At 48.4% G+C, this 26,741-nt stretch overlaps 1 protein-coding gene across 1 annotated transcript in view; it reads right to left on the bottom strand.

The window, feature by feature from the left end:
• Window positions 1–22,520, bottom strand: part of SSPOP (SCO-spondin) — a 106,353-nt gene extending 83,833 nt beyond the window's left edge. The window contains exons 1-27 of the mRNA XM_056800664.1: window positions 22,041–22,520; window positions 21,493–21,666; window positions 19,924–20,006; window positions 19,533–19,703; window positions 19,073–19,317; window positions 15,955–16,057; window positions 14,776–14,934; window positions 14,599–14,678; window positions 13,893–14,045; window positions 12,656–12,818; window positions 12,058–12,298; window positions 11,291–11,435; window positions 10,933–11,050; window positions 10,571–10,746; window positions 9,455–9,685; window positions 9,198–9,363; window positions 8,742–8,976; window positions 4,452–4,641; window positions 4,200–4,294; window positions 2,859–3,115; window positions 2,433–2,567; window positions 1,569–1,771; window positions 1,330–1,457; window positions 1,142–1,251; window positions 768–917; window positions 437–530; window positions 159–328 (exon numbers count right to left, since the gene is read on the bottom strand). Of these exons, the coding sequence (XP_056656642.1) occupies window positions 159–328; window positions 437–530; window positions 768–917; window positions 1,142–1,251; window positions 1,330–1,457; window positions 1,569–1,771; window positions 2,433–2,567; window positions 2,859–3,115; window positions 4,200–4,294; window positions 4,452–4,641; window positions 8,742–8,976; window positions 9,198–9,363; window positions 9,455–9,685; window positions 10,571–10,746; window positions 10,933–11,050; window positions 11,291–11,435; window positions 12,058–12,298; window positions 12,656–12,818; window positions 13,893–14,045; window positions 14,599–14,678; window positions 14,776–14,934; window positions 15,955–16,057; window positions 19,073–19,317; window positions 19,533–19,703; window positions 19,924–20,006; window positions 21,493–21,666; window positions 22,041–22,093 (4,228 nt within the window). The 5' untranslated portion in view covers window positions 22,094–22,520. The remainder of the gene's footprint in view (window positions 1–158; window positions 329–436; window positions 531–767; window positions 918–1,141; window positions 1,252–1,329; window positions 1,458–1,568; window positions 1,772–2,432; window positions 2,568–2,858; window positions 3,116–4,199; window positions 4,295–4,451; window positions 4,642–8,741; window positions 8,977–9,197; window positions 9,364–9,454; window positions 9,686–10,570; window positions 10,747–10,932; window positions 11,051–11,290; window positions 11,436–12,057; window positions 12,299–12,655; window positions 12,819–13,892; window positions 14,046–14,598; window positions 14,679–14,775; window positions 14,935–15,954; window positions 16,058–19,072; window positions 19,318–19,532; window positions 19,704–19,923; window positions 20,007–21,492; window positions 21,667–22,040) is intronic.
• Window positions 22,521–26,741: the final 4,221 nt, after the last annotated feature.

Genomic DNA, 26,741 nt, shown 5'->3' with positions numbered 1-26,741 from the left:
TTAAATACACACACACAGTAGGGCTAACTCCTAAACTGGCACTCCTTAGGGGTGGAAACACGCAGGGGAGACGGAATGTGTACTGCAGATGTAAGCCCACATATCCACTCAGACACTCACACAGACTTAGACTCATGCGGACCCAGACCCAGACTAACCCTCCTCATCAGAGCCATCTCCACAGTCCTCCTGGTTGTCGCACAGCCACTCCCGGGGCACACAGTACCCACTCTCTTGGCACGGGACGTCTCCCTCGGCACACTGGAGAAGCATCTCCTCACACGGGGAACCTGCTTCCCCACAGCTCCACTCTCCTGCTCGGCATGTGCTAGGGAAGGAGGTGGGAGAGGAGCACAGATTCCAGATGGGCACGAGGGCTCCATTTGTGCCCCGTGCCCGTTACACCCCGCTCCTCCCGCTGCCCCCCTAGACTCACCAGTTCCCACAGTCCCTCTGCAGCAAGGTTCCCAGTGGGAAGAAGTTACCTCTCCACTCACAGGGACAGGCAGCTGGCTCCAAACAGACACCACCTGAAGGTAAAGATGGGATAAAGGAGAAACCCCTTGAAGGCTCTCGATCTTCCCTAGCCAGCCTGGGTTCAGGGAGCAGACAGGGCTGGACGAACATTTGCCCAAAGTCATTACCGCCCATGCCCGTCCCTGGCACGACGGCTACCCGTGCTCAGAGCTCCCCACGCTCTGATTATCCGCCCCTCTTCCCACCCGAGGGGCCCATCTCTTCTGCCCTATCCTCCACATCCTACATACCGTGCAGCAGAGTGCCCTCAGGACAGAAGCATCCCTCCACACAGGGCACAGCCTGGCAATGCCACGCAGACTCAGCGCCAGGGTGTTGGCAGGTGGGGGGGCAGACAGGACCACAGGCTTCATAGGCCTGACCCCCTTCACACTGGACAGCTGCAGAGATCAGTGGAAGGCTTGGTTAGGAGTAGTCCAGGGTCATGAGGACCTGCGGGCACTAGGCGGGCCTTGGGATCTGGAGGCATTGGGTAATGTGGGCACAACAGGCATGGGCACTTGGAAATGAACACTGGGACGAAACAGTAGGGGTTCTTAAGCAATGCTAGTAGGAGGCGAGGAGATGAAGAGATGAGAGGCAGGAATGGGCAAAAGGCACTCACGGCAGAGGTCCTGGCTTCGCCAATGCATGTGATGCCCACGGCGGGCACACTCCTCCGCGTAGGCAGCAATCGCCGAACAAAGACACTCACAGTCACCTCCTGAGTCGCAGCTGCGGGAAGGTGGGTCTCAGCACCCGCTCCCCAGCCTGCATCTGCTCTTCCCACCCCAAATGTCAGCCCTTCCTTACCCGCAGGCATCATACACGCACCACTCGTAATGCTGCTGGGGGGGCACCTCCACATGGCAGGGGGCAAAGAGCGGCTGGAGCAGCACGCCGCAGCGGGCCCGGGCCCAGCCCACCCGGTGGGCGTTCACCTGAGGGAAGCAGAGGGGAGGACCCAGGTGGGTGCTCCCCATGGACGCTTCCCCTTGGCCCGCCCTTTCCTCTCTCATCGCTTCCCTCCCACAGATCCATGTCTCCTCTACCGTGCAGGGGTGAGGCATGTCTCCAAGGCTTGGCTCGGGGCACAGGAGGCTAAGTCGCCAGGAGTGGGCAGCCAGTTCAGCTGTGGGCTCCAGGACCCCCTGGCGGCTCCGAAGATCATTGGCCGCGTCACCATCAAAGTCCCCACACAGCCCGGCCACACGCCCCCGGAACTGGGGATCCAGCTGGACCATAACCCGAGTGCCTGGCAGGGGGAGGGGAGAGAGGCTTTAAGAAACCAGCAGTCTGCTCTTTATGGGGACAGGAGAGAAATGGCGGGAAGTCACGGAGAAGCGGGTTCAAGTCTCCCCTCTGACAAGGGGGGGGGCCCAGGTGTGACTGCAGGCCAGTTCTTACTGCTTCTGAGCCTTCAGCCAGTCAGTAAGACATCCACTAAGCCAAACAGCAGTGGTGCTCTTCCTGGCATCAATGAAACCCAAAGGTACCACCAAGTGTACCGTCTTGGGTTATCATTGTGGTTTTGTTTAATGGAGGTGGGTTAGGTTACTTGACCACAGAAAGTTCCAGACTTCCCCCAAGAAAGGAGGCCCAGAAGCAAGGGATTGCCTTTAGGGCGCAAAACGGGACTTTTGCAAAGGGCGCCGGGGGCAGAGATTCCTCAAAATGTGTTTGAGGACAACAGCTCGGCTTGGGGTCCTAGCTAAGCCCCCCAAGGAAGTCCTGCTGGCTAGAAAACTATGGGGAAGGATGGAGAGTCTGGAGTCCGCGGTCAGGGTCCTAGCCTTCATCTCGGCCAGAAATGGGAAGGCGATGCAAAGGTTCAAGTTCTTTTCTATACCAGAGTGAAGGGAGGTCGCCCCAAATGAGACTGACAATTGGGGTTCGAGTGAAGGTTAAGGCCTGACCTCCATCCCAGAGCAAGGAAAAACCAAGGCGAGCGGTGAGCAGCAAGGAGAGGCCCACTTGTCTCAGGCTCAGCCCAGGTCCTGTGTAAATCTTGGGAGGCCGCACACTCACTCCATTCACTGTCACTGCCCGACCTGCAGGAGTAGAAGCGTCAGGAACACCAAGGAGGCCACCCTGGCTCATCTCTGGGCTCCCTGGCCTCCCTGCCTTCCCAAACGGGGGAGTTTTAGTGCCTGTGATGTAACCGAGACAACCCAGAGCCCAACTAGAGCCAGGCGAGAGTAGAGAGGAGCCAAGCCCAGCGTCTCTCCATCCTGCCCAGACCACCCCTCTCCCTGGCAGTGTCCACTCTCTGCTCCGGCCGCCCTCTCCTCAGGAAGCGTTTGTCCACCCAGCGGCTCCTCCCGTTCCCCGACCCCGGGCACCTCTGAGCATCTGCACGATGGTCTTCCCCAGCCGAATGGTTAGGGCCTTGGTGCAGGTGAGGCCGCTGGTCCCACAGGGCAGGTTCTGAGCAGAGACCGAGAAACTCCCATCCACCCCTCGAACCAGCAGGTACTCGCAGGTCCCAGGGAAGGTGAATGCCAAGCCATCAAACGTCACATAGTGAGGGGCACCCGAAGCGTGGCACCGTCCACTGCATGGGTGACCTGTGCACCGCCACTGTCGGCCCTGGCACACACTGAAATGGGGGAAGGCAGAAGGGATCAGCGGGAGAGCGGGGGATCAGAGGGACGAGGGTCGCTCCCCTTAAGGGCGCAGGGTCAGGGGCACAGGCAGCTATGCTACTGACCTAGGAACATTAGAGCGTGTTGGGTCAGAAACTGAGGCTGGTCAGAGAGACTCAGAGAGTCCCCCAACATGTCCTTGGGGCTACCTCGGGTAGTTTTGGGAACCCCTAGCCCCAACCTACCCATTGTGTAATTAGAATCTGCTCCCCAGGACTCTAATTCCCAGCATCCCACATTCTTCTCACATTATGCCTTTATGTTTTGGCAATAAAGTTTGTGTGTGATCCCACCCTTCTCTCTTTTCATGGGAATGCGGGAAAACTACTATTTACTCAGGCTTTTACTTTTTTTTTTATTCCTTTTACTTCAAGTGATTATTAATAAATCTTATAAAATATAATAGTTGGAGTTATTGGATATTGATTTTAATCTTATTTGCATGCTATTTCCCTTTTAATTTATGAGTTCTTCAAGAGGAATCAATCAATTAATCAATAAACATTTATTAAGTAACTACTATGTCCTAAACGATAAGGATGCAAAAAGAGCCAAAGACAGTCCTTGCCCTCAAGGAGCTTGAAATCTAATAAGAGCAGGAATTATTGTATATACAGCACTTAGCCCAGAGCCTGGCATATTGCTGTTGTTAAGTCATGTCCAACCCTTCATGACCCCCATTTGGGGTTTTCTTGGCAAAGATACTGGAACGGCTTGTTATTTCCTTCTCCAACTCATTTTACAGATGAGGAAACTGAGGCTAGTGTGATAAAGTGACTTTCCCAGGGTCACGCCGCCAGTAGGTGTTAGAAGCTGGATCTGAATGTAGGTCTTCCTAATTCCAGACCCGGCTCTCTATCCACTGCACCACATAGATGCCCCCTGGTACACAGTAGTTGCTTAATAAATGTTTATTGACCCACTGCCTAAGCCAACCAGAAACAAGCAACCCTATTCATAGGCAAAGTCAGATGCCCAGTTATTGGATGGCAAAGGCTGAGGTCACAAGATTGGGAAGGGACAGAGACCAGGTCTTACCAAGTATTGCAGTCCTCCTGGATCGTTGAGTTGGGTGGGTAGAGCTGCCCACTGTGTCTGCAGGGGCACAGTTCAGGGGGCACACAGTGTTCATCCTGGGCAGGATGGAAGAAAAGAGGAAGATCAGGGAATATCTACCAGTCAACCCTATTTATTCCTCCTGGGAAGCAGAGAGTGAATGGCATGGATGATGTCCTAGAGCCAGACCGGCACCAACCCCAGAGCACCTTCCTCTGGACCCACCTTACTCACCAGCAGGACAGTGCCTGGAGGGCAAACACAGCCGTCCGAAGTATCCCTGGGACAGGAGACGTTGACCCTGGGACTGTCACAGGTGAGGAGGCAGGAGCCTGGGGAATATATTTGTCCTCCAGGGCAGAACGCTATTTCTGGAGCACAATGGTGAGCCGTGCAGTTCCAGATGCCTCTGTCCTGGCACACACTGACCAAAGGGAATGAGAGTCGAATTCCCTATCTCAATCCTCTGCCACTTCCCACTCTCACCCAGGCATCTGAGTCTTCCAGTCTTTATTGCAGGAACCCAAATCTCTGACATTGGTCAAGGAGAGACAGAAATCCAGAACCCAGCTTTGGCTTTGGAGATCCCAGTATTCAGCCCCTTCCTAGACAAGACTGAAAGGTTACAGGGCACCCCACATCCCCACATAGTATTCAGAGATACCCTTCATTCATTTGTTAAATAAACAGAGCCCTAAACACGAGCTAGGTGGTACAGTGGGAAAAGTGCTAGGCTTAGAGTGAGGAAGACTTGGGTTCAAATTCAAACTCGGACACTTCCTAGCCTTGGGACTGTGGGCAAGTCGAATAAGAATAATAACAGCACTTCACTCCCAGGGTTTTTGTGAGGATTCAATGAAATAGTATTTGTAAATTATCTGGTATAAATAATATTTGTAAAGTGCACAGTGTCTGGTACATAGTACAAATTTAATAAATGCTTGTTCCTTTGTCCCCCTTTGGATCCTTAATAGCTGATATTTATATTCTCTTGGGGCAATTAGTTGGCATAGTGAATAGAGTTGTATTGGACAGCAGAGTCAGAAAGAACTGAATTCAAATCCAGCCTCAAACACTTCCCAGCTATGGGATCCTGGAAAGTCACTTAACCTTGTTTGCCTCCGTTTCCTCATCTGTAAAATGAAATAGAAAGGGACATAGCAAACTACTGTAGTACCTTGCCAAGGAGATCCCAAATAGGGTCACAAATTGTTGGATGCAACCAAAATGACTGAACAATGACAACAATCTCTATGTAGGTGACTCCCGTATCAGTGTATCCAGCCCATCTATCTCTTCCCAAGGCTTCAACTGAGAGTGCTTGTGGTTGACGATGAGATCAAAGGTATGACCGGTCCTGCTTGGGGCTGAGCTAGAGTGAAAGGTCATGGAAGAGGGGGAGCTTCATAATGGGTGAAGTCAGCATATTTGAGAAGAGAGGACATTCTTGTGAATAATGGCGCCAACCTCAAGTGGAAGGACAAGAGTTGGAATGTCAAACAGGGTAGTGAGCCAACAAAAGAAGTCACCAGGATAAAGGCAGCTGGTTATATCTGGATGGAAGGAACCTCAAAAGAGGGGGGTTGTGATGGCGGCAGATGGAGGGTTGGAAAGGAGCAGTGGGGAGCAGGAAGTATGCTTCCTCACCTTCTGGCCCAGGGGTGTGTGTGTGTGTGTGTGTGTGTGTGTGTGTGTGTGAATGGGGAAGTATCAGGAAGGGAACTTGAGAGATTGGGGCATCCAGTGATTGAAGATAATGGAAGCCCAAGATTCTCTTATCTTCTGGCATGAGTCAGGTTTCCATGATGGAAAAATGATATCCCAAAGAGATCAAAGGAAAAGGAAAAGGACCCACATATATAAAAATATTTTTAGTAGCTCTTCTTGAGGTGGCAAAGAACTGGGAGTGTCCCTCAACTGGAGAATGGCTGGACAGATTATGGTGTACGAATGTCATAAAATATTATTATGTGGTAAGAAATGAGGAAAGGGGAGGTTTTCATGAAAGCTGGGAAGACTTGAATGAACTAATGCAGAGTGAAATAGACCCAGAAGAATAATTGATCCACTATAAAGATTATCAACTTTGAAAGACTTAAGAACTCTGACTGATTCAATGAACAACTACCGTTTCTGAGGGCATGAAACATTCTAACTGCCTCGCAACAGGGAAGTGATGGACACATGTTGCAGAATGAGACTTTTTGAGGGGGGCCAGTCAATGTGGGAATTGTTTTTGCTATACAATGCATAGTCATTACAGGGATTTTGTTTTTCTTTTAAATGGGAGATGGGTGAGAAATAAAGAAAATAAATGTTTGTTAACTGAATAATAATAATGGTTTATATTCATATAGCAACTAAGTGCCAGGTGCTATCCTGAGTACTTTACAATCATTTTTTAAACCCTTACCTTCTGTCCTAGTATCAGCTCTAAGATAGAAAAGTGGTAAGCAGTAGACAATCAGAGTTAAGTGGTTTGCCCAAGATCACATGGTTAGGAAGTATCTGAGACCAGATTTGAGCCCAGATCTCCAGATTTCAGGCCTGGTACTCTCTCTCTCTCTCTCTCTCTCTCTCTCTCTCTCTCTCTCTCTATATATATATATATATATATATATATATATATATATATATATATATATATACCCAGCTGCCCCAATTTATAATTATTATTTCATTTAATCCTTACAGTAACCCTGAAAGAGAGGTGCTATTATTATCCCCATTTTACAGATGAGGAAACTGAGGCAAATAGCATTTAAGTGACTTGTCCAGGGTCACACAGTAAGTGTCTGAGGCAGAATTTGTATTGAAGTCTTCTTGACTCTAGACTAAGTACAATCCTCTGTGCCACCTAGCTTGTTTGGCCAAAAAATATATATATACACACAAATATATATATATATATATATATATGTATGTATGTATATGTGTGTATGTGTATATGTATATGTGAAAACAGAGATAGACTGAGAAGAGATCTAATAAAAGGACAACTTGTTAGCAATAGAACAGAGTTTCCAGAGGTCACGTTGAGAGGAGAGCACAGATAGAGAGAGGAATATGTTGTGGATGGCTGAAATAAATGGAGAGAAGAGTCCAAAGGAAGAGTGGACAGGGAGAAAAGAGGCAATTGATCCCAGGAGAGTAGATGGTCACCACCCTTCTCAGGACTAAGGGAACTGAGCCCAGACCTGAGAGAGGATGCTGATTTGAATGGGGAGGGTCAGATAAGGGATTAAGCATCCTCAAAGCTCTGAACTTGGGCTAGGCTAAATCAATTCAGGAGTACAGTATTTCACCAAAGCCTCTCTATCTCAACAACAACAACAATAACTAGCATTTGTGTGGTGCTTTAAAGCTCGCAAAGTGCTTTACAAATATCATCTCAGGTCCTCACAACAACTGTGGGAATTATTAGCCCCACTTTAGAGAGAAGGAAACTGAGATCTCTGCCTCTCTCCATTAAGTAATCTGCCCTGGGTCATGCAGCTAGTATATATGCCCAAGGCAGGAGTCACACTCATGTCCAAGTCTATTTACATTCCACCTCATTTTTAATATATATGATATTTTGTTTTATATATTTATATATATAATATTGTAAAATTTAAAATTATATCTCAAATTTAAAAATAATATATTTAAGGGATTTATTAAAATGATCATTAGAAATCAAGGAATAAAGAGGATACAAAATAAAAACCACATTCCCATGGCTGATTAGCCATTTCAAAATCCCCACCTGACCACCATCACTGCTGGCTGCATGCCAAAAAGAGGGCATGGGAGGAGTTACAGCCAGTTAAATACCAATAATGTGATCTCAATGACATGGAGACACAGGAGAGATTATAGGGAATTTTGGGAAATACTAAGGACTTCTGGGGAATGAAGTTAAAGATTCAAAATCTCTGCCTCTGAACCTTTTCTTATGCCATTCTTTCTGCCTAGAATGCCCTCCCTACTTTGCCTTATTTAATTCTTAATTTTTCTTCAAGGCATAGTTGGAAGTATTATGTAATATATAATGTTTTAAGCTTGATAAAGTACTTAAATAAGTTTTATTTGAGTCTAATGTGGATCCTATATTATCATTAGGAAAAGGGTTATTATCTTCCCTATGTAACCAAAGCCAAAACAGAGACTTGGCAAGGGTAAGTCATTTGCCCGAGGTGACATAACTCATTAAGTTGTGAAGTAGCTGGCTCATTTTAATACACCATGTTGTCTCCACAAATAATCCCAATCCTCAAACATCCTCCAACAATCACAACCCAAACTAAAGAGTTCCTGAAGCCACCCTTGACCATGGTGATCCAGGTGTCTGGATCCTTCATCCCAGTCCCTCATCTGCCTTAAACTTTGGTGCCATAAATCTGGCACCATTGGCAAATAGTTTGGAGCCTATCCTGGCCCCCTTGTTCCCCGTATCCCACCCTGAAGGCCTCTCTTACTTTGATCCCTCTCACCCCCAGCCTCCCTTCACTCCAACCTTTGTCCTCGGTTCTCAGTCCTCACCAGCGATTGCATCCCTGCAAAGTAATGCTGCCTGGAGGATGGTGCCGGGTTCCCAGCTGGCAGGGACACAGACTAGGGGGCACACACTGGCTCTCATGATCCCACAGCAGGCCAGAGGGACAGTTACAGCCAGCCACGCAGCCCACGAATTCCCCACAGGCCTCCAGTTCTCCACATCTCCGATCACACACGGGGGCACATTCCTGGTATTCTTGGCCAGCTGGACACACGACAGCTAAGGAGGGATATGGACACCAGTCAGGAGCAGGCTCATGGAAGAACCTCAAATGCCGTTCTTCCCCTGTTCTCCATCTGGGGAGATTCTGGGGAGATGACCAATGGAGAGCAAAGGTTGTTCTGGGGAAGGCCAGAGATCACTGTGAAAGGTTAGTCCTCCTAGTGGAGACGGTGGACTCCACTGAGGAGAAATGGGAAGGGAGAAAGACAGGGACTCACGGCACAGAGTCTGGTTCCTCCAAGGGCTGAGCACCCCCTCCTGGGCACAGTGGCGGGCATAGGCAGCTAGCACAGGACACAGGCAATCATGACCCAGGGCACAGCTGCACACTGCTGATAGGCACCGTAGCTGGTAAGGCTCTTGTTCCACTAGCCCGTGGCATTGCTGGGACATAACGAGGAGAGGGGTCAGGGGCTGAGCCACTACTCTTTCCCACCATCCCAACTGATGCCTGGGTCCATGGTGCTTGGGGTACCTGGAAGGCTGGGCCTTGGAGAATGGCACAAGCGGCTTCTGCATAGGGACGGCGCTGGGCATGGGTGCTGCAGGGATTCAGGGGGATAAGAGTATCCCCCAAACGGCAGGCACTGTCCCCACTCCGCTGGAACTTGCTGGCAAAGGCAGCTACGCTGGATTCCACATCGCCGGCAGGTGTCAGGAAGTCATCTTGCTGGTTCCAAGTGAAGGTTCCACACATCCCCCTTACCTGCGACCGCCCACAGGAAGAGGCAAGTCGGCACAAACCCTTCCATCCATCCTCCCCTTCCCCAGAAGTCCCTCACTCTCAGAACATGACATTTCAGAGCTGGGAGGGAGATCGGAAGCCATCTAACCCAACTGTAACTAAACAAAAATTCCCTGTAGACCCACCTGAAAAATGACCACTTCTATTTAAATACCTTCCTCGATGGTGGAAACCACCTACAACAAGCCACGGAACTTCAGGTCCATTCCAATGGTTAGGAAGGTTTTCCTTACAAGCCAAAATCCAGTTCCCACCCACTATTTCCAGTTCTCCTCCATTTGAACAGCTCAGATTCTCTTCAACAAAAGAGTCCCTTGGAAGAGTGCCAGATTTGGAATCAAAGGATCTAGATTCAAATCCAGACTCTACTACTTAATACTATATCGCCTTAGACAAGTCATCTTCTCTCCCAGTATCTTCTTCATATATAAAATGAGGGATGACCTCGAATGTCTCTTCCATCTCTAAGTCTATCATTCCTAAGTCTTCTCTCATCCAGGCTAAATATTCCCAAATCTTTCTTCATAGGTCAGCCTCCAGGACCTCATCATCCTGGTCAATCCACCTTTGGATTCATTTCTGTTTGTCAAAGCTCATCTTAAAATGTGGTATCACCAGAGAGCCAGACCTGGAGGCAGGAGGTCCTGGGTTCAAATCTGACCTCAGATGCTTCCTACCTACATGACTGAGCAAGTAGCTTAACCCCACTTGACCATCCCTTACCGCCTTGGAGTTGAGACTTAGTATAGATTCCAAGACAGAAGATAAGGTTTGTTTGGGGGTCTTTTTTAAATGTGGTATCTCCCCCATGGGAGTCGAGCATCTCGCCCTCTCACCCAAACACACCCGGTGGGCATAGAGGGGTTCCAAGGTAATGTATGCAGCGGGTTCAAGCACACCCCAGAGGAGCCAGACCCCGGGTCCATGAAGCAGGAGGAAGGTGGAGGAGGCACGGTGGACACGGAGGCCCCCAGGCTCAGCCCAAGGCAATGCCACCTCTTCCCTGCCAACCAGCACTGCCCCTGTGGACAAAGAGAGGATGGTTGGGGGCAAGAGGCTCCCTGTGACACAGACACGGGAAGGGAAGTGTGTGGCGTGCCAGGGCACAGGGGGGGGGGTTAAGAAGGGAGGATTCTAAGGAGAGAGGGAGTCGTGGGGCTAAGGAATGGTCTGGAGATATGAAGATCTGACGTCAGCTCTAGGGGTACCGGAGTCCCGGAGCTGGACATAGGCTTCACCCCGGGTGACAGAGATGGCACGGAGGCAGCTGCCAGTCTCACAGGCCCCATGCTCCAATTCTATCAGCAGTTGCCCCTTCAAATAATCCTAGGGCAGACAAAAGAATGAAGAGTAGCTCCACAGGTCTCTCTGTTTCCTCCTCAGGCCAGAGTTTCCATGACCCAAGCCCAGGAAGGAGGCTCTAGCTGTGCCCACCTACCCAACCCAAACTGGCATGATAAACCCCTCACCACAGCCGGCAGACAGAGGCCATTTCTAGAAAATATTGGCCAAACCACCACCCTCTCCCAGGAATTTCTTTCCCTTTCAATCCCCCCCCATGCCCACCTGCACCAGGTTGTACCGACAGCCCCCAACACCCTGGAAGAAGAAACTTCGCCCATCGAAGGTGACGTAGTGCCCATCCCCACCCACTGCACATTCAGCTGGGCATGGCTTCTGGGAACAGTGCCAACGGCCTTCCAGGCACACACTAAGGCAGGGAGGAGAAGGTTATATCAACAACCATATTCCAGGAGAAGGTAGGAACAGAGCTGGGGGGAGCCCCTTCCACCTTTCCATTCCTCCCTAGGACTCTAGGACTGAACCTAGAGTCAGAAAATCCTGTCTCGGATATTTCCAACCTGCCTAACCCTGGACGAGGCCCTTCACCTCTCCATCCTCAGTTTCCTCTTCTGTAAAATGGGGATAATAATAGCACCTACCTGATAGGGTTGTTGTAAGGTCCAAATGAGATCATCTATGTAAAGTACTTGGCAAACCTTAAAATGTTCTCCAAATGTAATTATTATGACTGTGAATGTGGCTCCTCCCATTAAGGTTCTGAAGCCACTCCGGACAAACCAAGGGTCCCCGTGGGGAGATCAGAGGTCACTCTGAAGGCACCCCAAAGCAGACATGTGAGGGGAGTGGCTGATCTGGAGAAACAAGGGGCCTGACACGGAAGGAAGTGTCTGAGCAGGGAAAAGTTCATTTGGGTAGAAACGTAAGATGCCAGAGGTTGAAAGAAAGAGGTCAAGCGATGGGTCAGCGCCCCTAACCTGTAAGCCTTGAGGGCGGGTTGGGAGGGGAGGAGACGGTGCCCAGGGGCTCACCATGGATTGCACAGCTGGTGCACCGTGCTGCCCGGGGAATAGCGTTGGCGGTGGTGGTAGCAAGGGCACTGAGTGGCAGGGACACAGAGGTCGTTGTCCCTGTAAAGTCCTGGTGGGCATTCACAGCCACTCACGCACTCTCGTCGACACTGGCCCTCCTCGCCTTCACCCACTGCACCACAGCTGGGCGGGCAGGATGACACGCAGTCTGAGTAGAGCTGTCCTCCTGGGCAAAGGCGCTCTGCGGGAGCAGATTAGGAGGTGACGCAAGTCCCCGAACCAGGAACAATCCCAGAGCCAGAAGCAACAGTGGGACGTGTCGGAGCTGAAACATGCCTAGAATGGGCACGCTGATGCCCAGATGACAACGGTCCAAGCTGGGTCTACCTATTCAATGATGGCCACATGAAAGATATTCATGGAATAGAGGAGGCCAAATGGGCAAAAGGCCCTCTGTGGTCTAGCCCTGGCAGTGCCCAGTGCGGCATGGCCCAGAGCAGGCCTACCAGAGCTCCCAGGTATAGCCCAATGCCTCTGGGATTGGGTCAGTGCTGTAGGGCATGGAGATGGAGCTATAAGAAAAGAATAGGCGCAATACCACAGAAGCCAGGCGTCCGCCAAGGGATGAAGATACCGTGCTGGGCACAGTCACGGGCATAGCTGGCAAACGTAGCACACACAGCCTCTTGCCTCTCCGCCTGTCCACCACTAGCCGAGCAGTAGGCAAAGAGGCAAGCGTCGTGGAACCCACTGGGAGGAATCTGTGAGAAGACGACTCACCGTCAAGGTGGCCCTTGATTCCGTCCCTCGCCGCTCTCCCCAGGCCCTCAGCCATTCCCTTTCTGGTCCTCAGCCTCTACTCCCCAGTTCAGAGAATCATGTAACATCGGAGCTGGAAGGCCCAGGGGAAATGGCTAGTCCAAACCTCTCACAGAGCCGAGATGGAGAGGGAAAGCCTAGAGGCACGATGATCTTCCCAAGGACCCAAAGGGAGAAGTAAACCCAGAATGAATGGGTCGGTGCTCTTTCCTCTAGCCCAGGGCTCCTTTCCTGCTTGGGGTCAGATTGTTTTAACTGAAGTGCACAAGTATTTAAGTGTTGCCCACCATGCAGTGCTGGCCTTCAAGGAGATCCTCCTGCTGAAAGCCTCAAAGTAAGGGAAGTCCTCGCCTCACCATTAGGGGAACCCCTTTTCCAGGGCAGGAGAGAGGGGACAGAAAAAGGCAGAAGTGTAAGGATCCTCTGGGACCAGCTAAGCCAGTGCCCAAGGAAGGAGGGAAAGGGATAGCATATTAGAATCAGGAAGACATGGCTTCAAGATCCTGACTAGGGGCACCTAGGTGGCTCAGTGGATAGAGCACCAGGTCCAGAGAAGGGAAGACCTGAGTTCAAATTTGAACAAGTTATTTTAATCCATTTGCTTAATCCTTGCCCTTCTGTCTTAGAGTTGTTACTAGGACAAAAAATAAGAATAAAAAAAAATACCTTAATGAGATGAGCTTGGAGATCCTGAGTTCAAATCTGACCTCAGACATGATCCTGGGCAAGTCATTTAACCCCCACTGCCTAGCCTTTACCACTCCTCTACTTTGGAACCCATTCCAAGTATTGAAACTAAGACAGGAGGTAAGGGCTTTTTAAAAACATCTTCCTAGTTGTGGGACCCTGGGCAAATCACTTAAGCTCACTGAGCTTCAGTTTCCCCATCTGTAAAAGGGTGAGTGAAGATGATGATGATAATTATCGTGACAGTCATGATGGTTCTCTTGTTAACCTCCAAACCCTATCTGCTACTCCCTCCCCAGCCTTCCCCTGAGGACTGCCACTCCAGGCACCTGGGCATGACATTCTCTGAAGACACCGTCCAGCAGCGGGTGGCAGATGTCTTGAGCTTCAGCCTGCAGCACCCCTGCACCCACGCCAGCCCCTTGATCTCCAGTAGAACCCTTGCATCCTGGAGCCACTTCCATTGCATCTAGGCATCCAGGCTAGGGAAGAAGGTGAGGTTGGGGTGGGGGGAGAACTTTTGAATGAGGCCTAAGAACTCCAATCTCTCTCCCAAGCATCCCACCCCAGCATTCCAGAACTGCTCAAAATGTGAGGAGATGACAAAATGGAGAGGATGATTAGGAAGGAGAAACTTCAAGGGATGACAAAGGAGCCAGGAACAGAAAGACTTTCAGTTAATGGGCCAAGCATCTGGTCTGTTAGTCAGCTAGCTAACTCGGGGTTCCAATAGCCAGCCACTCTGTGGCTCAGCACCAGGTACTTTAGACCCCACTGGTTGCAGAACTCATGCCTGGAGCACCTGTTAGATTCAACACCAGAACCCAAAACCTGCTGCTGCTATCAAGAGTGGGGCTGGGGGACAGAAGATTGTGTCAGGATTCTAGAGAGCAAGAGAAGGATGTGGGGCAGGAGGGAGAGGGTTCTGGAGAAATGGGGGCGATGATGTCCCAAGAGCTAGGCTGATGGCCCAAGGATACAGAGGGAAATGGTGGAGGGAAGAGAATGGAGGGTCAAGGATAAGTGAAGACTCACCTCTGAGTCAGGGGACTTCCAGGAATTACCAAATGTAGCAGCTAATACAGCCTGCCCCCCATCAGGATCCAGAAAATCATCTGTGGGAATTTAAGGAGGGAGCCTCAGCCTCCAGCTTTATCTCCATCTCTCCCCTCCAACACACACACACATTTCTTCTATCATGGAACCCCTTACCCTCAGGCCGACCATTATAGAGGCCGCAGAGTCCTCGAGTCTGCCCTTGGAGCTCATGGTCAACAGTGAGTGAGATAGAACCAGCCCTGTCCATCCTCACCACCACACCCAGACCACCAGACAGCACCGACCAGTCCCCTGGCCACTGTAGGCTCAGCCCTAGTTAAGGGAGGCAAAGAGAGAGGTGGTTAACTCAATCTCCCTCCTTGTCCATTCCTGGTTTTGCAAAGACAGATTTAGGAAAGCATTTCATTCTAGAGAACATATCTCTAGTCCCTGATACTTTTAGGAGCAGCCTCTTCTGGTGAAGAGTATTGCCATTAACTAGAACTAGTCATGTCAACTTTTCTGGCCTCAGTTTCCTCATTTGGTAAATGGGGTTGGTTGATTAGTTATTGTCCTTCATATCCAAAAAGGATCAAAATGGCATGGCCTGTGATGTGATGTCTTTGGGCTCGAATATAAATTGGATTTAAGTGAGGCAGAGTTTCACAAAGTCATCAACCTCACTCTCACTTCCAAAGTCATCCAAGTCTGGGGGCAAGACAAAAGTGAAGCTGACCCAGGATGCAGTGGATGACCTTGGCATCTTCCATGTATGACCTAGCTCTATGCCCTCCACAGTGCCTTCTTCAACTATTTCATGGCCATTGAAACAAAGTCTTCTCATCCATCCCTTCTACAAGGGGAAGCTTGGCGTAGATATCCCTTTCACTCACCAATAGGTAACCTTTGGTTACCTAGTTTTAAAAGGGCTAAACCCGATAAAAGGGGAGGTTAGATTTGGAGATCCCTCTCATTTCTAACAGTCTAGGGCTCCTCACCGTACTTTCTTATCTGCCATACTTTTATCTCTTCAAAATATCCCTGTGCCATAGGCAGAGTAGGCATTATTATCTCCATTTAACAGCAGAGGAACCTGAGGTCCAGAGAGTTTACTAACTTATCCAATGTCACACAGTAAATAGCAGCAAAAGTCAAGAGCCCTCACTCCCAACACACTAGTCTTTCAGCTGTTCTGGGGAGGGGGGGAGAGGAAGCACCTTAGCCCTTGGCTTACCCATTCTTTAGTCTTTGGGTCCCTTAAATTCCCAAGAAGTTGCCCATTCTTTAGCTGGGCAAATGAGGGCTCACCACCAGAGAGTTACATCTTTCTCTTCCCCCAGGGGCAGCACTTACCATGCTGTAGTAGGGGCTCCCCCTCTGGCACTGGCACTCCGTTCACTGAAACTCTGGAGCCCTGGAACAGCACCTCATCCTGGCCCATCAGAACACGGACCGTCTTGGAGCAAGAGGAGAGAGGGAGTAGACATTCATTCAATCAACATTTAATGATAATAATAATGATGGCGATGGTGATGATGATGATAATTTTGTTGTTGTTAAGTCATTTTCAGTCCTATCTGACTCTTTGTGACTCCATTTGAGGTTTTCTTGATAGAGAAACTGGAGTGGTTTGCCATTTCCTTCTCCAGCTCATTTTATAGATGAAGAAACTGAGGTAAACAAGGTTAAGTGGCCTGCCTAAGAGGACACAGCTAGTAAGTGTCTGGGTCTGGACTTGAATTCACGATGATGAATCTTCCCAACTCTAGGCTCTATCCACTGTACCATCTAGCTGCCCAATAATGATAATGACAGCATTTATATAGAGCTCAACAACAACAAACTGTACCAGGTACTGTGCTAAGCACTTTACAAATATAGTCTCATTTGTTCCTGGTAATGACTTTGGGAGGTAGGGGCTATTATTATTCCCATTTTACAGCTAAGGAAACTGAGGCAGACAGCAGTTAAGTGACTTGCCCAAGATCACACAAATAGTCAGTGTCTGAGGATGGATTTGAACTTGGTTCTTCCTGATTCCAGACCTATAGCTCTTTGCTGTAAGGTACTCCCAGCTGCATTTAAGAAAGTCATATTAAACAGCTTCTGAATCATGGACCCAGAGATAGAAAGGACTTCAAAGGCTCTAGTTCAATCCCTGCCCACATTTTACAGATGAGGAAATTAAGGCCCACAGAGAACAATGATTTACCCGAAGTCACACAGGTAAAAATCATCAGGGTTTGAACCCTGGTCCTTTGCCTCCAGTGTTGCTGTTTTTCCCACTGTTCCACACTGCCCCTACTTTATAGTATCACTGTAGAAGGCTCTGGGAGAGAGTCAGAAGCTTCATTCCCTGAGCTTACATTTTCATGTTGACATGACACAAACACAGACTCCACACACACACACCTGAGATTGCCCAACAAATGCTTTGGATAGTTACGAAACAAAGTGCTAAGGGAGATCTGAGGGGAAATGGCATTAGCAACAGAGGGATGAGTGGGGTGGAGACCTGACATCGTGGGTAGGAACTCAGCTAGCAGAGGGAGCAGGGAAGACATTCCCAGCATAAAGGACCAGATGAGCAAAACCGCAGAGAAGAAAGAGTGGGAGGGAAACGGGGGTCAGAGCAGAGGATAGTTCAGCTCAACTGGTCATGGAGGGAGGAAATATGAAGATAAGAGGGTAAAGGTAAGATGGCACCAGACTAGGAAAGCTTCTGAATACCAAGTGGAGAAGATCAAAGTTTACTCCATAGGCAACAGGGAGCTGCTACAGGTTTTTAGGCAGAAGAATGACCCAACCAACCAAGGGTAAGAAGGGGGGATTCTTGAAGCAGCTAGGTGATATAGTAGAAAGAGCACCACACATAGAGTCAGGAGGACCTCAATGCAAATCTGGACTCAGATACTTCCTAGAAGTGTGACCCTGGGCAAGTCACTTAATCCTGTTCACTTAGCCTGTACCCTTCTGTCTTAGAGTTGTTACTAAAACAGAAAGCATGGGGAAGGAAGGAAGGAAGGAAGGAAGGAAGGAAGGAAGGAAGGAAGGAAGGAAGGAAGGAAGGAAGGAAGGAAGGAAGGAAGGAAGGAAGGAAGGAAGGAAGAGAGAGAGAGAGAGAGAGAGAGAGAGAAACAAAGAAGGAAAAAAAGAATGAATGAATTCTTGTCATATACTGTATGAGATAAAAGAGACAATAGAGAAGGGATGATCTGCAAGTGGGGTATTTTACAATAGTCTAGAGAAGTGGTAATGGGACCATGTCCTGGGGGGGAGACAAAAGAAACAAAGAAGTATGGATGGCACCAGTGGGAGATCCAATTTTGGGGATATCCTTTAGGCAGGGAAATGAAGGTTCAGATCTAAGGAAAGATGTCAAGGATTGGAGATAATAAATTTGGAAGTCATCCATAGAGTGCAAGGTGTTCTTAACCTGAGGTCTAGAAACGTATCCTGTCACTATTTTGATAACTGTATTTCAATATAATTGGCTTCCCTTGTAAGCTAATGTGATTTATTTTATGCATTTAACAGCATTATTCTGAGATGCTTTCACCAGACTACCAAAGAGGTCCCTCACATACTTTCACTAGGAACTCCCTGAGTAGAGTAGGGGCAGCTAGGTGGCACAGTGGATAGAGCATTGAGCTTGGCATCAGAAAGACTCATCTTCCTTAATTCAAACCTGGCCTCAGACACTTCCTAGCCGTGTGACCCTGGGCAACTCACTTAGCTCCCTTTGCTTCAGATCCTCACTGTAAAATGAGCTGGAAAAGGAAATGGCAAACCACCTCAGTATCTTTGCCAAGAAAACCCCAAATGGGGTCATGAAGAGTCAGACAGGACTGGACAGGACTGAACACGCCAGAAGTAGTAGTTGAAGCCAAGGGAGAGAACATAGAAAGAAGCGGGTCAAGGGTAGACCTTTTGAGGAGCACATATGTTAATAGAGCAGGAGGGGGTGAGGAGTGGGGAACAATGGATTGAGAGCCAGACCTAGAGATGGGAGGTCCTGGGTTCAAATGTGCCCTCAGATGCTTCCTAGCTGTGTGACCCTGAGCAAGTCACTTAACCTGCATTGTCTAGCCCTTTACATTCTTCTGCCTTGGGATTCATACGCAATACTTATTCTAAGACAGAAGGTAAGGGTTCTTTAAAAAAAATGAAAAAAAGAAAGCAAAATGGATCTGAAAAAGCAAAGGAGACAGGAAAGAAGCACTTAGAAAGTGCTAGATTCTAGCAACTCTAAAGGCAATAAAGTATCCAGGAGGAGGATACATCAAAAGTTATAGCCAGGTCAAGGAAGATGAAAGCAGGGGGAAAAGGTCATTTGACTTTAATAAGGATGAGGTGAGGGAGCAATCTTGGAGTGAGGATGGTGTGGGCAGGCTCCTCTTCTAACCTTGTCCTGACCCACCTCTGGGTCTGCCTCCCTCTAGCCTTGGCCCGCCCCACTCCAACCCCTCACCGGCTGGCAGTGATCAGGCCGAGGGCAGCGCTCGCCAGGAAGGAGGTAAACAGCCCAGGTGGCCTCGGCATCTCCCGCCAGCAGGTAGGTGCATCGGCCCAGGAAGTGGTAGTGATGCCCGTCAAAGGTCCGGTAGTGGAAGCCTGACCAAGTGGTACAGGTGGCTGAGAGGCCCCGTCGCTGGCTCCGGAGGTGGCCCACGATGCCAGGAGAGGGCTGTAAGAGGGCTGGGGATGGATGATTGCCTGGAGAAAATGATGCACCTTAAGCACAGGTGTGGGAAGGCAGAGAGCAAGGATGTGGGGTGGGAGAGCAGTCCTTAAGTTACCTCTTGGGGCAGGAGGGTAGAAAAGGTGGGCCTGCATTCTATAGGTAAGTGGAGGGATAGTGACACCCTTGAGACCAGGGAATGGACACTGGCTCACCCATCCCAGAGTATGCGTGTTGGGAGGAAACCCACCTGTTACAGGCCAGGAAGAACAAGTGAGGCAATGTTCAGAACTATCATTCCACCAGCTGCGCCCCCAGGGCTGAGCACAACACTCTTCTAAGCTGCCTACTGAGGCATTCAATAAATCTGGTCCTACTTGGCATTGCCATGTGGCAAAACAGTGGTCCTTGGTGCCAGGACCTGCAGAAGAAATCGTGGCTGGCCGGGAGAGAATAACTGGGCAAAGGATGGGGCTCAGGCGGCAGATATTTGACTTGGATCTGGCCAGCCAACCCTTGGAGATGTACACCCTCATCCACCGATTCTCTCTGGTCTGGACCCCACTTCTCCTGATATGTCTTTCTGACATGGGCTCTTTCATATCTGTACCTTTTAACAGATAGATGCTGGACAGCCTTACCTAGAGTGCAATGGGGACCTCTCCAGCCTGGGCAACAGGCCCTCACAGTCCGGTTCCAGGCTACCAGTCGTATATCAGGAGGCCTGGATTATAGAGGGTTAGGAGGGTTAATGTATTTCATTTTTCTTAGGCCCGTGGGGAAGGAGACTTCATGGTTTCATAGGGATGGGTCTAGAAAATGCAAGTGCTTCTTGGGAATGGGCCCCGCTCAATATCTCCACAATTTTCCTGTCCTTCCAATCTTTCTCATATACCATTCTTGTGTTCTACTCACTCTAGGCCCACATCTCTCACCCTCAGACACCCTCTACCACCTAGTTGTACATAGATTTTAAAAAAGAGAGAAGTTTGAGGTTGATGAATGATGGATACTTAAAATAGCATCTCTCTCTTTTTGTGTTTCTCATTCCCTCCCTCCCTCTCTCTCTCCCTCTCTTTTTGTCCCCCTGTCTCTCTCCCTGTCCCTCTCTCTCTTCCTTTGTCTCTCTCTTTCCCTCTCCCTCTCTCTTTTTGTCCCTCTGTGTCTCTGTCTGTCTCCCTCTGTCTGTCTCTCTCCCTCTCTCTTTTTGTCCCTCTATCTCGGTCTCAGTCTTTGTCTGTCTGTCTCTATCACTCTCTGTCTATCACTATCACTCTCTCTCTATGCCTCAATCCCTGTCTCTGTTCCCTTTCTCCCTCTCTGTCTCTCTCTTTCCCTCTCCCTCTCTCTTTTTGTCCCTCTGTCTCCCTCTGTCTCTGTCTCTCTCTCTTTTTGTCCCTCTGTCTCTGTCTGTCCCTGTCTATCTCTCCCTCTCTCTTTTTGTCCCTCTGTCTCAGTCTTTGCCTCTATCACTATCTCTGTTTGTCTGTCTATCACTATCACTCTCTCGCTGCCTCTATCCCTGTCTCTGTTCCCTTTCTCCCCCTCTCTGTCTATTTCCCTCTCCCTCTCCCTCCCTCTTTTTGTTCCTCTGTCTCAGTCTCTGTCTATCAATCTCTGTCTGTCTGTCTATCACCATCACTTTCTCTGTCTGTCTCTATCACTGTCTCTGTTCCCCTTCTCTCTCTCTCTGTTTTTCTCTTTCCCTCTTTCTCTGTCTCTCTGTCTCTCTGTTTCTCTGTCTCTGTCTATCACTGTCTCTGTCTATCACCATCACTTTCTCTGTCTGTCTCTATCACTGTCTCTGTTCCCCTTCTTCCTCTCTCTCAGTCTTTCTCTTTCCCTCTTTCTCTGTCTCTCTGTCTTTCTCTTTCCCTCTTCCTCTGTCTCTGTCTCTCTTTTTCTCTGTCTATAACTGTCTCTGTCAGTCTGTCTATCACTATCACACACTCTCTCTCTCTCTCTCTCTCTCTCTCTCTCACACACACACACACACACACACACACACACACACACACACACACACACACACCTATCTTCTCTTCTCAACCATGGCTCCTGATGTCATTTATTCTCCTCTACTTCAGTCATACCACCCTATGCTCCTTCACATCTTTCCTGCTCCCCTGAGCACTCTTCCCAGGACACATACCTGTCATCTCCCCAGACCCCATGGCCTATGCCCAATTTCTCCCCCTTCCCTGTCTCACTTGTAGACTGGGCAGAGAGTAGGAGTTGAGGAGCTTGTGAGCCTGCTTCTGGCCAGGTCGAGCTGCCAGCCCCGATGAACATAATGGTAGAGACTGCTACAGGCCACCAGCTCTTCCTGCCGAGGAGTCACCACCTCCTCTGCCTGGACAGTCTCTGTCTGCTGGCACCACCTCCTGCCCCACAGATAGAAGAGAAGCAGTTGGTACCACAGGACCCCCAATCTAACTTTCCCAAGGATGTCCATCCACAATGCCCCTCTGCCACCTTAGCAGGGAAGATCAAATTAGTAAGAAGGGGGGAAAAGATGCAGACAGCACAACAAAGGGCAGGGGGGCAAAAGAAAGGAATTGGGTTGTCTGGGGGGTCATGAAATCAGAGCTGAGGGGATGTCAAGGAACTGAGGCAGGAGGAAAGAACCTTTCATCTCCTGCTCTACTCTGCAAACTGTAACCCCAATCTACATGGGGGTAGGAGGGTCGGGTGAAAAGGGTTACAGAAGAGAGAGAGTGACTTCAAGCACTTGGGAGGCGCTGAGAGCAAGTCTTACCCATCAGCCCAGGCCCAAATTGCCCAGAAGCAGAGCAGGGCTGGGAGCAGCATGGTACCTGATCTTCCTGAGATGGCCTGCAAAAGACAATAGGAAACATATGGAGGGAAAGAGGAGCTAAGACCCTGAGAACTGCTAGATAGATGAGCAGATTCAATGGACCCTTACCTCTGATCTCAAGGCCATTGCCTACCTCCCCTGAAATCCCAGCTTGTCTATCTGTCTGTCTGTGCGGGCACCCTCTCCTCTACCTCTCCTGTCTCCCAGATCACTCGCCAGAATTCCTTTCCAGGTTGGTCAGAAAGTGTTAGAGCCCTTGGAGCTAAGGAGGCCTTTATTCTCATCTCAGCCCCGCCTCCCCTGCAGCATCTGAGCAGTCCCAGATTGGACCTGACCCCTAGATACCACCAGAGGCCAGCAACTGACAACTCATCCTGGAAACTGTCTCTCCCATCTGTTTTTCTACCTCCCAGTGAGTGTGTGTGTGTGTGTGTGTGTGTGTGTGTGTGTGTGTGTGTGAGAGAGAGAGAGAGAGAGAGAGAGAGAGAGAGAGAGAGAGAGAGAAGGAGGGAGGAAGGGAGTCTGCAAAATATGTATTATAACCACATAAAGGCATAGACACCACAACAGTATGAAGTCCACATTATTGTCTTTTTCTAATAAAAAAAAAAGACATCTATTCGCCCTGCTGAGGCTTTGGTTGTTTTTACTCTTGTGAGGTTAGGCAGTTTTAATAAAGGGTTTTTTATGCAGTATTTTTATTTTTCAAAACAGTATATATTCAGCCCATCTTCCACATTCTACATAGCTCTCCCCATTGCCCCAGTAAAGCCTTCTTCTTTATGATCTGCCCAGCTCCACCCCCAAAAAAAGAGATTGACTGCCTGTGCGTTAGTGTCCAGATATGAGGGGGAAAGTGAATGTATGCATGACAATATGCTCGTGTGTATGTGTGTGTCTGTCTGAGCTGGCCTGTGCCTCCCTGGTATAAGGGTATCTCTCAGAGAAACCCTCAATAGAAGCTGGTACGTTTGAGGGGAGTTTACTAGGGCCACCAAGACAGAAAGAGTAGGAGCTGAGAGGGGAAAGGAGAAACAACTGGGGGCCAGAGGGAGTGGGGGGCTCTATTGAGAACAGACTTCTAGTCCACAAGGAAGCATCCTGGGTCCAGCTGAGATGAGCCGGATGGGATGATCCAAAGATCCGGGTTGGGAAGGGGGAGGAACTGGGAGGTAAATCCTGGCTACATCCTGGTTACCAATCACCCACTCATGGATGCCAAAGGCTAGAAGATGGCCTTGGACTTAAACTCAACCTCTGGCCTCCCCACTCCCCTCCTCCAAAGCCTGAGGCAGCAATCCAAGAATTCTCCATCATTTTCCTGCCCAATAACAAGTTCTGAATGGAGAGGAACCAGGCTGGTTCTGGGGCTTGAGGAGAGAAGGAAAGGGGGCAGGGGGAGGAGGATAAAACCAGCATCTCATCCCTAGAGACCAATCCAGGGATTGATTCTTAGTTACCTTCAGGCCTTCTACCAGCCTGGATCAGAAGCATGAACCCCACTGGATGCCCTAAGGACAATTTAGGATTAGGCCACAAAAACACATATTTCTAGGCACAGGTACTCCTAATTAGTGTGGATAGCCTGTTTATGTGTTATAGTTTCTCTCGTTATGTTGTATCTCTTTCTGTCTCTGTCCCTCTGTTTCTCTCTCTCTCTCTCTCTCTCTCTCTTTCTCACAGACATACATGCACACATTCTCAGCATCTCTCCCCTCCCTTCTCTAATGAAAAGGGCCATAAGATATCAGAGCTTACAGTGAAGAAAACAATACAGGACTTGGTGTCAAGACCCAGGCTTCGATCTTAGCTCTGTTCCCTGTTGTAATTCCCTGTATGATCTTTGGAAAGTCACTTCACTCTCTTCCTTTTGCTTTCTATAAAATAAGGGGGTTTTAGCTGCTCTCTCTCTGTCTCTCTCTCTCTCTCTGTCTCTCTCTCTCTCTCTATCTCTCTCACACACACACACACACACACACACACACACACACATTCCCAGTATATGCTACTCCAATGTCTCTCTCATACACATTCACCCAGTCACCAAAGTCATCTCTAGGGTATAATGAGCAGGCAGAATATTGACTCAAGAAGGCAATAATTAAGGGAGTAGGAGACAGTCCCATTGGTTGTCTCAAAAAAAAAAAAAGACATAAGGTTCCGATTCAATTTAATAAACATTTATTTAACAACTGTTATAGGCAAGACACTGTGCTAGGAGCTGGGGTTACAAAGGTGGGAAAATGGCACAGCTCCTGAGCTTAAGGGACTTATAGTTTATTGGTAGGAATAACAAATGAACAAGATGATAAAAAATAAAATGTGAAAAATACAAAGTACTCTGAGGCATCTGGGTAGATAAGAGAACTAGGCCCACAGTTGGGAAGAGTTGAGTTCAAACCTAACCTCAGACTCACTTGCTGTATACCCCTCAGCAAGTCACAACCTATGTTTGCCTCAGTTTCCTCAAATGTAAAATGATGATAATAATAGCCCCTACCTTCTAAGGCTGTTGTGAGGATCAAATGAGATAATGTTTGTAAAGTGTTTAACACAGGATCTGGCACATAGTAAGTGATTAATAAGTGGTTATTTCTCTCTCTGCTTCCTTCTAAGAAATTTAAGGAGAGGAAATTGTACTTCTCCTGAGAGGGAAGCCCTCCAGCAACTGAGCTGGCTTTGAAGGAAGGGATTTCAATACATGGAGATTGGGAGGAAACACATTTCAGGTCAGGGTGGACCCTTACATATAGGTCAAAGCAAATTAGAAGATGAGTCAGGTTTGGCCAGGGAACTGAGGACACGAAACAGATTTGTGTGCAATATGACTAGAAACAGATAGATCATAGGGTCTTAGATTTAAAGTTGGGAAAGAGCTGGAAGGTCATTTAGTTCAATTATCTTGATTTTTAAATAAGAAGAAACTGAGGTCTGGAAAAGTTAGATCACTTGACCATGGTCACACAGGCAGTAAGTAGCAGAGCTGAAATTCAAACATCATGGCCTTTGACACCATCTCTATATTTCCATTGTACAAAATATTCTCCCTTAACGTTGGCCCTATATTGCATTGAGTTTTGAAGGACAGGTTAAGGAATTTTTCCTCATCATCAAATGGGATATTTATAAAGTGCTTATCGAGGTGCCTGGCACTTAACAAGTTTTCCCTTCCCTTCCCTTCCCTTCCCCTTTAGGCTACTGGCTCTATGGAAGTGGTTATTTAAGTTTTTTGAATAGAGTAAGAGCCTGATCTGATACATGCATTAGGAATGTTATTTTTTCTGCAGAAAAAGATCGATCAGAGATGAGAGGGAGGAAGATATAAAGGTCCATAGGAAAGAGAACCTGAATAGAAATGTTGGCCAAGTGAGCAAAAAGTAGGAGACAGGAAAGGTTCATGGAGAGGTATTTCAGTGGCAGAGACAAAGTGTTTTCTTTTCAACATTCCTATGGATGGTGGAAGTATGGCCAGGCAAACATATGACACATGAACTAGACTCTGGGTGAAGAAATCTGGACACCAGTCATGGCTCTGTCACTTACTAACTGGATGACCTCCAGCTAAGTCAACTCATCTTAATATACTTAACTGTACAATGAAGAGATTGGATTAGATGGCTTTTAGGGTCCCTTGTGCTTCTAACTTTGTGGAGTTTTTTTGTTTGTTTTTTAACCAGATCATCCTACACACAACTGCGAAAGTGATTTTCTTAAAGCACAAGTCTTGACAAAGTTACCAATAAACTTCAGTGACTCCCTATTTCTCTAGTATATATATATATATATATATATATATATATATATATATAATGTTTATATGCTTATATTTAACCCCTTTGTTTAGTATTTTGAGCCCTTCAAACCAGGTCCCTCCTTTGGCTTTCAGTCCTTACCCTCCACATATCATGTTCTGGCCATACTGGACTAGTTGCTGTTGCAGCATCTCCCATTTACCTCTGTACTTTTGCACTGGCTGTCCTCCATGCCTGGAATGCTCTCCCTCCTCACCTCCACCTCTTTTTGGCTTTCTTCAGGCTTTAACTCAAGTTCCACATGCGACATGAAGACTACTGAACTTTTCTCTGGCCCCTACCTGCTAGTGTACCCTCCCTCCCCAATACTGCCTAGTATTCATTTTATATATGGGCTGTATAAGTTTGCCCAGGTGTACCTTGTCTGCCGCCCCTTGAGGGCAGGAACTCTTTTCATTTTTACCCTGTATCCTCAGTTTAGCATGCCTGATCCACAGTAAACAACTGATAATTCATGTCGACTGATTGATTCACTGGTGGGAAAGTTTCAGTGTGAAAATCCCCTCCATAGAAGCTGATCAGCAACTCATCTGTAAATTTTAGTCCTAGAAAATTACCTGTGGGTACTGAGAACTTAAGTGACTCTCCCACAGTCTCACAACTAGCATGTATCAAAGGCAAGACTTGAATCCAAGTCCTGATGTCAAGGCTGATCCTTTATTCCAAAAGTGCCACTCTGATGATTGTTCCCATTTAAGAGACAAGCAAAATGAGACAGGCTTGTAGGTGCTCAAGTAGCTAGTAAACATAGGTCTTTTGACTTTCTGAGGATCACTGCACTGGGATCCTGCTTTTTCTGACTATACATATATGTAAAAATCCACCCACT

This window comes from Monodelphis domestica, chromosome 5, assembly GCF_027887165.1.
Source record: "Monodelphis domestica isolate mMonDom1 chromosome 5, mMonDom1.pri, whole genome shotgun sequence".
NCBI lineage: Eukaryota > Metazoa > Chordata > Mammalia > Didelphimorphia > Didelphidae > Monodelphis > Monodelphis domestica.
This window is presented reverse-complemented; position numbering and strand designations above follow the sequence as displayed.